This window comes from Cryptococcus neoformans, chromosome 5 (assembly GCF_000149245.1).
Source record: "Cryptococcus neoformans var. grubii H99 chromosome 5, complete sequence".
Taxonomy (NCBI): Eukaryota; Fungi; Basidiomycota; class Tremellomycetes; order Tremellales; family Cryptococcaceae; genus Cryptococcus; species Cryptococcus neoformans.
This window is the reverse complement of record NC_026749.1, coordinates 1,281,673-1,295,780: the sequence shown is the minus strand read 5'-3', so window position 1 is coordinate 1,295,780 and position 14,108 is coordinate 1,281,673. Positions and strand designations below refer to the sequence as shown.

The window sequence follows — 14,108 nt, the reverse complement described above, 5'->3', positions numbered from 1 at the left end:
AAAACGTCACTTCCTCCCCCAGTCCCTTTTCTACAAGATGTAGAACATCTACCCAGCCATCATCACCTAGGGAGTGCCCAGAGAATGTGCTCAGTAACACCTTCCCATCCCATTTCAGTTGCGAGTCTCGTCCAGAGGAAATAACTTTGATGACAAGCGTTGACAGTTCTGAAGGAGAGGGAGATAGAACGTTCATGTCTAGAGACAAAAAGAGCTTGAGGGGTCGTCCATTGGATGGGTTGGGCCGTGTCGAGAGGATCCTGTACGCTATTTGTGCCTGAGAGAGTTGCCATTCCTCTGGGCCTATATTTAAGGCTAAGCCATCTCTATGGATACTTAGTGAGCTATGACTGCTTTTTGGTATCCCACATTGTAACTTATAGGAACTTACAAAGAGGTGTCTTGGGCAAGACTAAAAACCCTTTCCCAATCTTCGGACTGAAAGGGATACGTGTTCCCGAGCTACTGCCTGTCAGCATCTATGATATCAGGCCCATGGAAGAGGAAAAACCCACCATAAAATGGCCTACAGCTATCCGCTGCCCGTTTGGAATAGGATACTCAGTTTCCTCACTTTGAACTCCGGTGTCGGAGGTTTTACCCATAGACTTCCCTTTCTCTTTCCCCAAGCGGTACCATTGCGCTTTCAGAGCATGCATGGTCAGTAAGAGGATCAGAAAAGAGATCAAAGGACGAAAAACTGGATGAACGATCAAACGGCGCATATGCCTTTGTTGCGGCTAATGTGGAATGAAGACCGCGCTTTAACCGTAGGGCTATTGGCCCTTTCTACCAACTTGTAGGCTTCCAATGCTTGTCCACCGTCTGTCTGGTCACTCACACCTTCCGCTGAAATCCTTTTTTGCGACCGTATGCTCGAGACTCAAAACTGAATGTGCCTCAATATTTATTCTTTTGGGCATTTGCTACTTCTTGTTATTACCATCGTCGCATCGGTATAACGGCGCGGAAATTGCCGAGCGGTCAGATAACAATATGGATACGTACTCCTACAGCAGGCTTTTTGATCCCGCCAACGACAAAAGCACCACGTCTTACCTCTCACGTATTCCATGCCTACATCACAGTATACAAGCGCAATATAGCTACCAATAGCTCAAAGTTCAGATCTCGCCAACGAATATCACGAACTAAATTTGAAAAAAAAAAAAAAAACGAAATACATTCGATCTTCAATCATTTGGTCCTCTAACAAACACAAGGAAAGCCGAGGACAATTCCTCGAATGTCGGACGCCGGACGACAGTGCCGTTGTTCAGACGCACAGCCCTCCCTCAGTCCCACTTCTCTATTGAAGGTACTCAGTTTCATCCTTAAAATGTCTTCTGGCCAAAATTATGAGGATCAATTTAACAAGATATTACGCCTTCTTTCAATCGTCTCGTCGTTGCCCATTATACGTCCCCAGCATTCAGCCATCCCCCATTTGGACCTCAGTAATAACGGTAATCAAGCCTGTGACCCGTAGATCGCAATACAATCCAACAAACGACAAAATTAGTTGGCATTAAACAGACGATACGATACCACCTTTCCACTGGTTGTTCCCTCCTACAATAACATCCATCAGTCTGCCGTCATTCATCAATTGTAATTCTTATCATTATTTGTCTCGATTATCCCCCACTTCAGGCTTTAGGTTCTACGGACCATTGGAGAAGCTACAATTTCCTATTCCTCGTTCCCCCCGATCCGTACCCGGATGCTCGACGTTGCATAGCAACCTATGGAAAAGTTATATCATTATATAATTATATCGGTCCTGGGAACGCGCGGAAGCATCTTCATCCACAATTTGTGGGAGTAGAGACTTTCCTATTCCAAGGCGATCGTGGAGTGTCAATGAGCATCGGTCCAGCAGAACAACAGCCACCTTTGCTTTCCTTTCCATCAAACATCAAATTTGGATTCAAGACGTCGGTTTCACGACCCACTTCGCCTCGTGTGTTTTAGTGCAGTGTGTTTCTCTGCCGTTGTTATCTCATCCCGCAATACACAGGCACGACAGCCCACATTAATTAGCTCGCCCTCGCTTATTCTAGGCGGGATGCACTAGAGAAAGTGGGGTATGGCTCGGCGATCTAGGATCATGATTTGAGTCTGGCGGATTGCTAATAGTAATGTTGACAGTATCGTTATCTCAAAGCACCTTTCCACATAAGGAATAGGGACGATGGGTGTTCTTGAGCCTCCAATGGAAGTAGCGTTGAACAATGAAGCGAGGAAATGGATGGAATGTGAGACGGCTAATGATAAGAGAACAATAGACTATGGGCCCTAGGATATAAGGCGGATAATCAAAGGAATCTCCAAGCAGGAATGAAGCGGCGTATTAGCACTATATCCGCATACTTATCGGACATTGGGCATAGCATCAAGGTCGCGAACGTATATGGAACTACGTGATCTCTCATGTCAATCATTTGAGAGGGGATAAGTGTCGTACGATGGCAAGCTAATACTTTTTAGCACAGAGAAGGACGCATCAATAATCAGCCGCCTACATGAAGTCTTGGGGGGATGACCGACCAGGGAGTGATCGGTTGATGGCATTTATGTCTAGCTTCGCATCCCCGCCTTTGCCGATCTGTACCTGACTAAAGCCATGCATCTCTTCTCTCGGCGTGTCTCGAGGACAATGGCCTGTGCTATGTCCCAATTTCTTCCCTCTCTTCGAGATCCGACCGCCTTTTGCGCCCTCGGCACTTCCTCCAGGCTGCTCGTCTTCACGCTTGAGGAGACACAAATCAGAAGTCATGCACCGGATGCCGAGTATTAGCATTCGGAATTGGGGAGCGGGTACGGGGTGGGGGTTTAGTCACCCCGGTCAGTCACTTGTGGGCCGCAGGAAAAGGTATAAACGCCCTGGTTCCTCATACGATTCTTTTTCTCTTTTCAGGTTTCGTATCTCACATTACCACTAAGTTGGTTCGTTTGCCACCCTCAATCTGTATCACTACGCACCCCACCCTTGCTTAATCGGCTCTCATATTTGTAGACAGATCCTCATCTCCAGGCCAATCAACATCCATCTGTAGACTAACGGTGCATAGTGCGGACACTGCATCTTTCATTAGCTATTCACTTCCTGTCACTAAAGGGTGAACAGGTACATCAGTCATCAATGTGAGTCAAAGTGAAGCGTGTAGCAGTATCCTTTTGTTTCCATTTCATTGTCCCCCGGCGCCTGTCGGAAGGCGCACAGACGCTGAGAAACACGAGACACACAATCTCTCCGATCTACCTCCTTTAGCTCCCTCCATCCCCCACCGCTAACTATCGTCAGAGATATTGATGCTGCTTTTCCCCAGACTTTTATACCTCCGCTACTTTCTATGTCATGCCCAACATTGATTTCAATTTGAGGATCCACGACAACGCCTTCGAAAACGACGACGTCTTCGACTCCTCCTTTTCCTGTAAGTCTGTCAGTTTTCGGTTGTTCGACACCCGAAGCTGACGAAGTTAGTCATGAACCCCGATACCAGTATGGATTACTACCTCGCCAGCCCCTTGGAAGGTGCCAAGTCTCCAGGGAACAATGGAAACCAGTCACGTGAAGATCCCAACAAAGAACGTGAATTCTTTGCAGCTGCGCATCATCTGAATAAGCTGACAATTGCAAAGCCTCGGATGACCGCTTTTCATTGTCCCCATTGACAATGAATGATCAAGCTATGCAGCCTCTTGACATTTCCAATACGGTTTATTCTTACCCACCATACGCTCTTACATACCAACATCAACGGGTTACTGGCATCACAGGTGCAAACATTGGATCACATCACCCTGTTATTTACCAACCTTATCGCCCTGGCACCAGCGGTGACTTTACAAATCATCCGCTTCGCTCACCCGAATTGCCATCTCTCTCATCATCTCCACACGGCTCGATTGAGTCCAGTCGTCTGTCTTTTAGCGCACCTACCGCTGTTTCTCCTTCCCTTGTATCTCCCGGCAGCTTATCCGGTAGTATACCTGATCCTTCACCCACTCATTCTTATGCAGGTTATCACCGTCCGTTTTATTCTAGCACACCATCGATGGGTATGCCGGGTATGGGTATGGGTAATATCTCCCCTACCGGCCCAGGCCTGAGCATGGTGGCAGGTTTCCCATATCCAACTTCGGTGGTGTCTCAACAAGGATCAAAAGCTGGACCTATGCGGAATCTAAGGATCCGCACAAGGGGCAAAAACGTGAAGGAAGAAGAAGTCGGTGATGATGACGATGACGATAGCTCGAAGGGCCTCGGATTAACCAAGTAAGTACTATGGTTAAGTGTATACGCATTTACTTGACTCGACTTAGTGAGAATGAGGATCGAGTGCCAGTCTCTAATAAACGAGAGGATGTCCGTAGAGCTAGAATCGAAAGCGAGCAGGTGAGGTGATCGGCAGTGTGCAAGCATTGCTTTCAATTATGCCTTTCCGCCTTGCGAATTGTGCTGATATAGTCAAATAGCGCAGACGAGACGAACTTCGCGAAGGCTTTAAAAGGCTTAAAGATGCGTTACCAATAACTAATCAAAGGTCATCAAAGTCCAGCTTGCTTGATCGTTGTGAGTTCAAATAAACACAGGATGAACAATAGTCTGAGGGAAATCAGCTGTAGCCCACATTCAGGCTATTGAGGGCGCAAACAGATATCTTCTCGCGCAACTTGAAGAACAGCAAAAGGAGTGTGCGAAACTCCGGGAGTAAGTTTTAATATACAAATTTTAGGGAACATTACTGATGTCTGGCAACTAGAATATTACATGGCGAGGTCATGCAGAGAAACGTTTCAGGTAGCCCTGATCAACCTGGTTAGAATGATCATTAAGAAGTCTTTCCGTCTGACCCTGTTATCATGATTGATTAAGAGCTTTCTCAATCCCCATGATTAGCCAAAAAATGTGAGCTAATCGTAATGTTCATAAATCACGAGCATGTACTAACGAACGATGACAAATTTTCTAGTTTACTTTCCGCATATTCATTGACTCATGGTCGATCCCCTTACCTCCCACAAGAATCGTATTTCTCATTTCGTGCTGCCAGTCCCAATCCCAGTCTCGTTTCACTTCTGTGGCTTGGTTTCCAAATCTTTGATCAAGATTCTACCACTGTACAACATCATTACCATCCAGGATTGGGAATTATCTACAGTGTGTATAACTCCCCCTGCATCCAAGGCCGGCTCTCCTCATGTTCGACTTCCGCGACGACTACTACTTGTCCGTATACGCTGTACTTGCAACAAATCCAATGTTCCAGTCCAATTAACGATCCATTCCGCGACTTACGAACTCATGACAAGATCTTTACGGCTCAAGCATGTTTCCTCTGTTTCCTTTTTGGTTCTGGTCTGATTATCTCTCGATGTGTATCATACAGTACCTATACCCTTGCGTTTCTCTTCGACGACTGTACACGCCAAACCTTATGCCAAGATAACAACCATGACTGAAACAGGGTGTTGCTTGACTTTTTCTTGTTTCATGGGCGGCCGATGGATTTTGGCTCGGCCTTTACAACACAACAAACTTGGAGATAATGCTTTGCCTCATTCTAAAAAGGCTAGCGCTGCTTTGACTTGCCCTCAATGGGCCGTCACTAAATCTCCGTTATCATATTTATTTAACGACCCTAATCCCATGCTCATCTCCAAGCTTCAACTCGAATACAAGGGATGCGAGCGAGTAGGAAGACTTTTAAAGCATTTCTGGCAGTAGCTCTTTCCTACCTTTCCACTTGCGCAAAGTACGATCATTGGTGAAGAGTTGCTGATAGCTTCAGAGAGACACTTGGTGGACTGCCTTCAGGAAATGCGCCAGGGAAGATAAGACAATGGGTGTCTATGGCTGTAAATGTGTTGATGACCTCTGTCCCCTGTATTTAATTCCTTGTACTTCCTGTAAAGATCTTTGAATAGGTTAAGTTCTAGCTATTTAATTTTATACCTCTCAGGTCATTTCTTTGTTCCTCTGACGCCGCCTGGTTTGTGTACTACAATGGCATTGTATTGGCTCTGTATATACGCTTCCTGATCCTTACATTTATATCTTCCGTGATTCCACTCCTCTTCAGCTTTCACCAGACGGAAGTCGGTAAATGGGTTGGCTTTTCTTGCGGGAAAATGGACTAATGGATCTCGAGGGAACTGAATAAGACTATAAACGGTTATGATTTTCATGATAAATTGCCTCATTGTACTAAACATTGGACGCCGATCAAAGCCATGTCAAGAACGAGTGGCGATAATGTGACAAGCTAGATCAAATTTTTGAGTAACGATGCATGGTACAATAACAAGGCTAATAAAATATCTGATAGACCGGTTCTATTTGGTAGCATTATGTTCCTCCATTCGAAAGTCTTGCAGATCGGTGTTGGGTCACAAGAAATGTCACTGATCCTTCGGAAGAATCAAGAATTACTTCTTCATCTATAAACGCCATCAGCTCCACTCTTTAGTACGTTTGCGATAAACAGATGTCACTCACAAAATCAACAAACAGATCCAAGCAGAGCATGTCATCGTCATCAACAGTGTAACCCCTGACCATGACGGAGAACTTGGCCTTGGGAATTTCCTGTGGAAGTTCAACGGTCTCGGAAACAGTATAAGGACCAGGTTGGACAGGGCACTGGACAGACGCGTTCGCATGACGGCTAGCGGGTTGAGTGAAAGTTATGAGACATAAGCGGCAACTAGAGGTATAGACATAAACAAGGCTTACGCTTCTTCACAAACGTCAAATTCCTTCTGCAACAGCTTGATTAGACCAAGCTTAACGGTGACGTCAACATAGGCGCCTTCCTATATCAGCGCAAGTCAGCACCTTGAAGCTCAGTTGTTCGCGCATTATGCCCAATTTGATATGGTAACACGAACCTCAATAGTCTCGAGGACATCACCTTCGACGGTGACAGTGAGGTTCTTTCCGGGGACAGGAGGGTCTGGGGAGACCTTGATTGACTTGAGTTGGCTATGCATGGCGTCAGACCCTCATGACACGTGAGGATTGAAGGAAGAGGTGGGGCGTACATCGCGTCAGTGGCCAGTCCTGCAATCAGCTATGATTAGCCCGCTTCATATCCGAGTCGAAGGGGATGGCATACCGCAGTCAACATAGCTCCAAGAGTCCATTGTCCTGATGGGCCCATCGCCGGTGGCAAGGGCGCCACGTCCACCGCCGACCAGCTGGCTGGCCCAGGAGAGGGCTTCACCAGCGAGGCTTGCTGTTACTGTTGTGGCGATGAAGGGAATGAGGAGGGGGACTAGCTTCATTATGAGAAGAGTATGGAGAGTGGGCGATATCTGAGAGATAGAATGCGATTGCCAGCACAACACGATTCATCAGATCGGGATCTCATTTAATTATTGTTGCCCGATCGGGAAACGCGGGGATGTCCGCCGTGCAGTTCTCAAAGTTGTCCATTCAGCGGTCATCGATACGCCATGCAGAAGAAGGATATGCATGCATGCCCCAGAACAAAGACGATGGCACGACCACCAGCTGGAAATTTAAAGGCGACGAGGGCTCTGAGGCATCTGTGTAGACCAGGAGTGGTCACCCGGAGTTGCTACGGAGCAAGATACCAATCGACCCCTTCGCCGCCACGCCGTCCTTCCCCCTACCGACTTTTACAACCTCATGCCTTTCTCGCTGAATTCGCCCCATTGCATGTCAATGGGTGGAGGGTAGATGCGTTACAAAGTGCAGAGAAGCTCCTGGAAGCGGACAAAGTGGAGGAAGTTTTGGATGGCTCAGAATCTGTGGAGGAAAGTGGTGATCTGCAAGGGAGACGGCTTGTGCGGGTGTTTGAATTAGGAGAAGGAAAAGAAGGGTGGAGGAGGCTGATCAAGTTTGTTGGACACGTGGGGCAGGTGGTGGAGGACCAAGACGTGCGTTGCGCCGCCCTACGCGCCTCCAATAACTGACACTCTCGGGACAGCATCACCCAACAATACACATCTCTCCCTTGTCAGATTACATCTCTCCTTCTCCTTCACTCCTCTCCTTCCAAACTCAATCGCAGTCTCAAACCGGCTATATCGTCGAGATCTCCACCCATACTCATACTCCTCTCCCTCCATATCCTTTGCCTTCAAAAGGCAGTAAGATGAGACCGGGTGTGACAGGCAAAGACATCAAGCTGGCGCAGAAAGTGGAAGAGGTATATGGGGAAGTCATCGGGAGGGTTGAAGTGAAGAAGGAATAGAAAAACGTTGGCAAGAGTAAAAGAGCAGCTGCAGATAAATGACGCGACATAGGTGACAGAGGCGAACTTGAATGGGGAGATCTTGCAGCTCGTGGTGTTAAATGATCGTCGCCCAGTTTCGTGGGCAGAGCAGAATGGAAACATGGCACATGCAAAGACGCGAGCACAGCTTGCATTCTAGTCCTGAAACTAAAGGTGTATACTGCTACATTACTCTGCCGGATGTGAGGGAAAGTAGTAAGGGACATTACCACCTGGAAGAAGCCATGAAAAGTCTGGCTGCCTTTCTCCTTCTGCTCCAGTCTCAGGAAAGGGTAAAGGTAAAGAACCTAACCCAAACGCCGCGTCCACCGGGGAAAACATGGATGCTATGACGTCGGCTGCGGCGTCTCCAGATATGACGTTTGTTGGTGACCGAACGTGAGAAGGGTAGCCATCTTTTTCATTGGAATGCTTGTCACGAAGCCTGAGGGGACGATGCCAGGCGTACAGATTGTGACGAGGGTGACCGGGAGATGCTGCTGTTGGCAAAGAGATGTCAACCCGGCAGACTGCAATTGTATCAAGTCAGTAAACGACTCAAACAAGTAAAGTGGTATGCAATGACCAACCTCGGCATGTCTCCTCCAAGACTTCAGCAGAGCCAAGCGAGATAGGGAATACGTCCGAGAAATGACGGAGAAGTATAACTGCTGCTCTCACTGCCCGGGTCGCCTCTTCTTCCTGCTTGGCATTACAATCTGCACGGGCTGATAACAGACTGGCAAGTAAAAACCGACCGGCCATCAATATACGATATGCCAGGACTAAACAAATGTCAGCATGGTATTTGAAATGATATGTACTCACGAATATCACATCTACTGAGCATTTTGGCGGAGCCCATCTTTACCGCTGACGCTAGTGTGTGTTTTCCTGCTTCAAGAATAGCATCACGTGCAGATTCCAGACGAGTGGTTGACGTGTTTTCCCGGGTCCTGGCAAGTGTCGCAAGCTGCAGTTTGCGTCCGGCTATAAGCATTTCTATGGTCTGCTCGATTACAGCAATCTGTTCATATTCGACGCTGTACATAGGCGAAGCGAGGCGACCAGCAATCGAGCGGTCTGACATTGCTGGGGGGAGAGCCCTGCGTTATATTAGCGCTCTTGAGTCCTTCATCAAATACCATGGTTAGACGCACTCTCGCCATTCAGTCAGCAGCCGCATTGAATCGTCTAGAGCCTTCGTATCTTCGACTTCCGGGCGCATGCTCCTTGCCCATCTGTTGAGCATCTCGCAGTTGTCAAATTCGGGATGATGGGTGCACGAGGTCAACGTTTTTTCAAGTACCACTGACAACAGGATTTGCTGGATGAAGATTGCGCTCAGCTTCTCATCTTGATTTTCGGGGAGCTCAGCAGAAGTCGATTCCGTCTCTTTAAACACTTCGGGCAATGAGACGTCATAGTCCCAAATGCGTAGGAGCGGCGGTTTACCGCAAATGGCGGACAGTTGTTTATCCCAGCTATAGCATGCCCATGCAGTACGCTGCTTTCTATTAGTTCGTGGAATCACGAACGTATTATTGGACTCACTGTTCGCGTTTCCTTCTCCAGCGAATCGCCAAGCGCGATATCTGAGATTTCTCTTATCGAATAAGTTAGCTGACGCTCCCTTCTCTCAGACCGGTAAATGCATACCGATGTAGTCCTCCATCGACCAGTCGAGCAGCTGCCTCTGCAAAAAGACCTTGTGCAATCTGATGGGGTACATTGTCAACACAGTGGTATTGAGCCGCGAAAAACAGGCTCTGGATTGCTTGAATCACGTTATCCTCTGTCGAAGCTTGTGCACGCAATTGCCTGAAGAGTTCAAAGTATTGAAATCCTGCACTGGCTAGGATATCTAAAATAAAGGGGCAGTTTAGTCAGCCAGGTTAGTTATTATATATTCATCTGTAGCTCACCCGGTTCAGCTAGCACTCTTGGATCATTCGTGTAGCGGGTCGCCAACATGCACATAGATACCACTAATGCCGCAAAGGAATAGCTGGTCCACTTGTAAAAATCCTAGGCACAGCTGTCAGATTCTTGGACCTTTGATGAGAAGAGGTGGCTGCGTGTACTTACTTGAAAGAAAGTTTGGATGTGGATAATAGGCCAAATAGGATGAACAACTGCGAACTAATTCATGTCAGGGACGTTGACCGTTTTTTTACCTACGTAAGTCTGAACAAGCGAAGCCATCAAATCAGGTGGTACTATCCAAAAGTTAGCTTTGAAAGTCACAGGGACAGATCATAGCTCACTGATCTCAGAAATCCTTGCGAAAATGTCTTCTCTGCCTTGCTCTGAAGAATGATCCCTTCCAGGAAAATACTCCGGCTCGTCTCGTTCTTGGCGGCGAAGGAAAGACTCTCTGCCGCTTTTTGAGGATCCCTCTCCGTCCTCTAATAAAGAAGAGAGCCATGACCAATTTGGTTCACCCATGGGACTTTGCGCGTCGTTGACGGGTTCAGGTACTGCCTGCAGTATACGTCGGGTGGCTTCACTACAAGTTACGTTATTGGCTGACGTAGCTAGTTAACTAATAGATCCCCCTTACAGGATTGGAAGACCCGAAGTAGAGCCGGCGAAACGGGTCATTCCTTCTTGCGACAAGAAGAAGTGCGCCGTATCGAGATGATCAAGGACATTCGAAGTTTCTGCAGTAACGAAGATTAGGCAAATACGGATACCGGACCCTGTAATTACTGGGGTTGCTAGTTGCTCCTGTCTTATCTGTTTCCTCAGAGTCTCTTCTCCGTTTGCGCCCGTTATTGCTAGGTGGCTGTTCTCTGTTGGAAGGTGCCCCTTCTTTCTCAATGGAAGCTTCATGATTATTGCTGAATCTCCAAGGTCAGATCAAGTTTATATTATTTTTAATACTCACCGCGTGTCCGAAAAACTTGTTCGAGAAGCTCGCTGTCTGCTTGTACCAGTCGCTCTGCTCATTCCCGAAGTACAGGTAACACCAGCTGCCGCACATTTTCCACATGGGTGTTCGTTATCGCACTGCTGGAATCAGTGCCTGCTAAATACAACAGTACTAACCTTTATTTTCCTGTGTCTGTAGACCTCGTTAGTTTGCAATAGTGCGCCACAGATATCACCCACCGGCAACGATCACAAGCGCGGGCAAATCGGACGCGGAGGTCAACCCCAGCGACTTCTGTCTCCGGTTGCGCCGAATGTGCTCCTGGGGCGTTTGGGATTGCGCTAGGACTGATTGAATTTTGTGAATGGGTTGAAGCGACGGACATGTTCGATGCAGCGTTGATAGTCTGCAGAAGATCGCATCTAGCGACTTATTCTCGGAGTGGGTGAGACGGACCCCGAGTTCGTACCGACCTCCTCTTAGGAGGAGGTTCTTTGAGTCAGGTGATAAGCAAACGTCACGTGACTTTGCACCCCCCAGACCCGCGGCGGTCCCATCCGCGCGTATCCTCCTGCTCTTAAATTGCTGTTGCTGACGTAATATTTATTGAGGGCAGGCTGAATTCGTGTGGCGTGTAGAAATGGTCTTTCATAGATTAATTAGGTGTGCCGGGAAAGGGATCCGGTGTGAAGGGATGGAATGTTCGAAAAGAGTGTAGTGTAACGTACTGCTTAATATCCATTAACAATTGGTGCCTGTGCGTGATCAGGATTTTTCTATTTAAGACGCGTCCATGTGTGGTGACGATTTGACCTTACTTGATCTTACGTAATCGGGCTTAATCGGGGTTTGACAATATTTGCGACGTTTTTCGGTTTGTTTGGTTCGTTTCTCAGCTCAGCATTCTTACTGTTCTACAACGATCTGCTCCTTCTAACAGTTAATAAGCATTCAGTGGTACGCGTCCATCGACGCCCCATGGACCTTACAAATAATACGGTGGAGGACTCATACTCATGGATGGCAAACGATATACCTTCTTCTGTCGGTCCGTCCGTTCGAATACAACAACAACTGAATATCGACATGAATGAAGGCGCGCTCGCCATAGATAAAAGATAATTACCATCCGCACCCTTACATACAAGTTGGCAATTGAGCCTACGTAGCAGCTCCTCCCCTGATAGCTGTTTTACACATTGCTATGCGCTTGAAGAAGAGATCAAAGAGTCGGATCGGATGAACGAAAAGGCGCCGTCGCTTAGAGATCACTGCCGAGCTGTCGCGTTTTCTCTTCCGCTTCTCTTATCAGTATGTTGACGTCGTCATATAGGCGCTGGTCGCTTCAATGCCTTTCGGTTTGGCATTTATTAGTGCTCTGAGCTTCCTGTTACTTGGTTGAAGTAAGTATCACCGATATATATATATCATCACTCGCGTGACTCGCCCCTATATCCATCGACATACAGTAATATCAACCATCCTACCTACTAAAGCTTCGAGTGCCATGTCAGTCACCAACGTCAGCACAATGTCTGCCACCACTGAACCAGCAACTCTACAACTTCGGACAGAGGAGGAACCACCCGTTCAAGCCGGTGCCAAGCCGTTCAACTTCTCACTTGAAAAAGACAGTGCAAGTGTTGAGGAAGAGCGCCAACACAGGAAAGAGACTTTGGCGGCTGCCTTCCGGTAAGCGGGTCACATTTGAACGAAGATATTTGAATTGCTGTTCTCAGCCGCTTTATAGAATCTTTGCCAAGCATGGACTGGGTATGGGAGTTGTGGGTCATTTGACGGTAAGCGTCCATCATCGTCTCGCACCAGCGGAATAACAGTTAGCTTACTTCTTGCTTTGACTTGTCATCCTGGCTAGGTCCGTGACCCCGGAAGACCTGATTGTTTCTGGGTCAACCCTTTCCACGTCGCATTCTCATGCATGAGGACGGGTGATCTGCTACTGGTGAGTATCTCGGCTACTAGATAACATAGATCGGTATAACTGAAGCGTTGTCTTAGATCGACCATAATGGAGAAGTCATTGATGGTGGTGCTTCTGGCCGTCGATATAATCAAGCAGCTTTCGCTATACATGCAATGATCCACAATAAACGACCGGATGTCATTGCGGTCTGTCATTCTCACTCCGTATATGGCTCTGCTTTCGCCAGCCTGTGAGTGTTCCTGTTTGAGACATTTGGTTTCTCATTGATAGTAGAGCAGTGGCCGGCTTCCCGACTTCATCACTCAAGACTCGCTTGTATTCTATGACGACATCAGCCTCTATCCAGCATTCGGAGGGGTAATCCTTGCTGAAGAGGAGTCCATCAAGATTGCCGAGTACCTTGATAACCGAAAGGCTGTCATTCTACAGGTGAGCACGTCTGTTGCAGGTTGCTAAGCTTCTTACTGACAAAAGGTTTATTATTAAACGAAGAACCACGGCCTCTTGACGGTAGGAGGATCAGTTGAAAGTGCAACCTTCTGGTTCTTATATCTCGAGAAAGTCTGTCAAATGCAATTACTGGTGGATGCTACAGGTCAGAAACCTATTCCCATCGGCGTTGAAGAAGCCAAATTCACGTGAGTATTTCCCATGGTTCAGTCGCTATCTTTTTCAGCTAATCCAAGCATGCATACTTAGCGCTGCCCAAACTGGTACCGAGGAATCGGGTAAATTCCATTTCCAGCCTTATCTCCAAGATATCGACAAAGAGACTGGCCGGGATTATGTGGCGTAATGATTCGTGCAGATACAGAGAGGCTTGATTGCTCGAGGAATCCGTAGCACAAAAGAGAGTACTACGTACACACGGAGTATACAACATATGCAAGGAGATCCCTTACAAACCTGAATGAGACAAACGCTGGATAGACAAGTAGCCGATACGTACTTGGCCAAAGGTCATGAAGGAACCGAAGCTAAGCTTAAGCGCTTTAAGCGACTGGGTATGAGTACGTAATATTCGTTATGCGCAAGT

General features: G+C 47.3%; 6 protein-coding genes; 3 read left to right on the top strand and 3 right to left on the bottom strand.

Annotated features, from left to right (window-relative positions):
* Positions 1-929, bottom strand: part of CNAG_01065 — a 2,604-nt gene extending 1,675 nt beyond the window's left edge. Inside the window, exons 1-4 of one of the 2 annotated variants that reach the window (XM_012193901.1) lie at positions 842-929; positions 516-643; positions 392-462; positions 1-326 (exon numbers count right to left, since the gene is read on the bottom strand). The exon at positions 1-326 is cut by the window's left edge and continues 79 nt beyond it. In XM_012193901.1, coding sequence (XP_012049291.1) covers positions 1-326; positions 392-462; positions 516-643; positions 842-923 — 607 coding nt within the window. In that variant the 5' untranslated portion in view covers positions 924-929. Of the gene's footprint in view, positions 327-391; positions 463-515 lie in introns of both variants that reach the window. The other variant, XM_012193681.1, reaches the window with a different exon arrangement.
* A 1,836-nt stretch (positions 930-2,765) lies between these two features.
* Positions 2,766-6,072, top strand: CNAG_07443 (hypothetical protein). The gene is made up of 9 exons (XM_012194265.1): positions 2,766-3,147; positions 3,333-3,440; positions 3,491-3,598; positions 3,649-4,285; positions 4,333-4,405; positions 4,486-4,582; positions 4,630-4,720; positions 4,773-4,918; positions 4,983-6,072. The coding sequence occupies exons 2-8, from the start codon at positions 3,362-3,364 to the stop codon at positions 4,831-4,833; spliced, it is 1,146 nt and encodes a 381-aa protein (XP_012049655.1). The 5' UTR covers positions 2,766-3,147; positions 3,333-3,361; the 3' UTR covers positions 4,834-4,918; positions 4,983-6,072.
* Positions 6,073-6,150: 78 nt separating this feature from the next.
* On the bottom strand, positions 6,151-7,435 carry CNAG_07442 (phosphatidylglycerol/phosphatidylinositol transfer protein). XM_012194264.1 has 6 exons: positions 7,128-7,435; positions 7,054-7,072; positions 6,901-6,994; positions 6,746-6,825; positions 6,509-6,677; positions 6,151-6,450 (listed from the first exon to the last, which is right to left on the bottom strand). The coding sequence occupies exons 1-6, from the start codon at positions 7,294-7,296 to the stop codon at positions 6,439-6,441; spliced, it is 543 nt and encodes a 180-aa protein (XP_012049654.1). The 5' UTR covers positions 7,297-7,435; the 3' UTR covers positions 6,151-6,438.
* Positions 7,436-7,499: 64 nt separating this feature from the next.
* Positions 7,500-10,392, top strand: CNAG_07441 (hypothetical protein). XM_012194263.1 has 3 exons: positions 7,500-7,914; positions 7,965-10,146; positions 10,187-10,392. Exons 1-2 carry the CDS (start codon positions 7,510-7,512, stop codon positions 8,229-8,231), a joined length of 672 nt encoding a protein of 223 aa, XP_012049653.1. The 5' UTR covers positions 7,500-7,509; the 3' UTR covers positions 8,232-10,146; positions 10,187-10,392.
* CNAG_01069 (hypothetical protein) lies at positions 7,528-11,862 on the bottom strand. XM_012193680.1 has 15 exons: positions 11,367-11,862; positions 11,304-11,319; positions 11,143-11,264; positions 10,965-11,095; positions 10,816-10,915; positions 10,520-10,761; positions 10,434-10,471; positions 10,341-10,394; positions 10,178-10,280; positions 9,912-10,116; positions 9,807-9,858; positions 9,413-9,759; positions 9,081-9,358; positions 8,843-9,037; positions 7,528-8,782 (listed from the first exon to the last, which is right to left on the bottom strand). The coding sequence occupies exons 1-15, from the start codon at positions 11,510-11,512 to the stop codon at positions 8,442-8,444; spliced, it is 2,370 nt and encodes a 789-aa protein (XP_012049070.1). The 5' UTR covers positions 11,513-11,862; the 3' UTR covers positions 7,528-8,441.
* A 168-nt stretch (positions 11,863-12,030) lies between these two features.
* On the top strand, positions 12,031-13,983 carry CNAG_01070 (class II aldolase/adducin family protein). The gene is made up of 7 exons (XM_012193902.1): positions 12,031-12,819; positions 12,878-12,926; positions 13,004-13,090; positions 13,147-13,301; positions 13,351-13,501; positions 13,565-13,710; positions 13,772-13,983. Exons 1-7 carry the CDS (start codon positions 12,635-12,637, stop codon positions 13,866-13,868), a joined length of 870 nt encoding a protein of 289 aa, XP_012049292.1. The 5' UTR covers positions 12,031-12,634; the 3' UTR covers positions 13,869-13,983.
* The last annotated feature ends 125 nt before the right edge of the window (positions 13,984-14,108 follow it).

Bases quoted from the DNA above. Each gene is read 5' to 3' on its own strand.
- CNAG_07443 (XM_012194265.1), top strand. From the start codon at position 3,362: ATGCCCAACATTGATTTCAATTTGAGGATCCACGACAACGCCTTCGAA. The intron at 4,286-4,332 runs GTAAGTACTATG...GACTCGACTTAG, and splicing joins AAGGGCCTCGGATTAACCAA to TGAGAATGAGGATCGAGTGC. The intron at 4,583-4,629 runs GTGAGTTCAAAT...GAGGGAAATCAG, and splicing joins GTCCAGCTTGCTTGATCGTT to CTGTAGCCCACATTCAGGCT.
- CNAG_07442 (XM_012194264.1), bottom strand. From the start codon at position 7,296: ATGAAGCTAGTCCCCCTCCTCATTCCCTTCATCGCCACAACAGTAACA. The intron at 6,826-6,900 runs GTTCGTGTTACC...GCGCTGATATAG, and splicing joins ATGTCCTCGAGACTATTGAG to GAAGGCGCCTATGTTGACGT. The intron at 6,678-6,745 runs GTAAGCCTTGTT...TCAACCCGCTAG, and splicing joins TTTGACGTTTGTGAAGAAGC to CCGTCATGCGAACGCGTCTG.
- CNAG_07441 (XM_012194263.1), top strand. From the start codon at position 7,510: ATGGCACGACCACCAGCTGGAAATTTAAAGGCGACGAGGGCTCTGAGG. The intron at 7,915-7,964 runs GTGCGTTGCGCC...CTCTCGGGACAG, and splicing joins AGGTGGTGGAGGACCAAGAC to CATCACCCAACAATACACAT.
- CNAG_01069 (XM_012193680.1), bottom strand. From the start codon at position 11,512: ATGTCCGTCGCTTCAACCCATTCACAAAATTCAATCAGTCCTAGCGCA. The intron at 10,762-10,815 runs GTAAGGGGGATC...CGTAACTTGTAG, and splicing joins ACTTCGGGTCTTCCAATCCT to TGAAGCCACCCGACGTATAC. The intron at 9,859-9,911 runs GTATGCATTTAC...TTATTCGATAAG, and splicing joins GTCGATGGAGGACTACATCG to AGAAATCTCAGATATCGCGC.
- CNAG_01070 (XM_012193902.1), top strand. From the start codon at position 12,635: ATGTCAGTCACCAACGTCAGCACAATGTCTGCCACCACTGAACCAGCA. The intron at 12,927-13,003 runs GTAAGCGTCCAT...CATCCTGGCTAG, and splicing joins GAGTTGTGGGTCATTTGACG to GTCCGTGACCCCGGAAGACC. The intron at 13,502-13,564 runs GTGAGCACGTCT...TATTAAACGAAG, and splicing joins GAAAGGCTGTCATTCTACAG to AACCACGGCCTCTTGACGGT.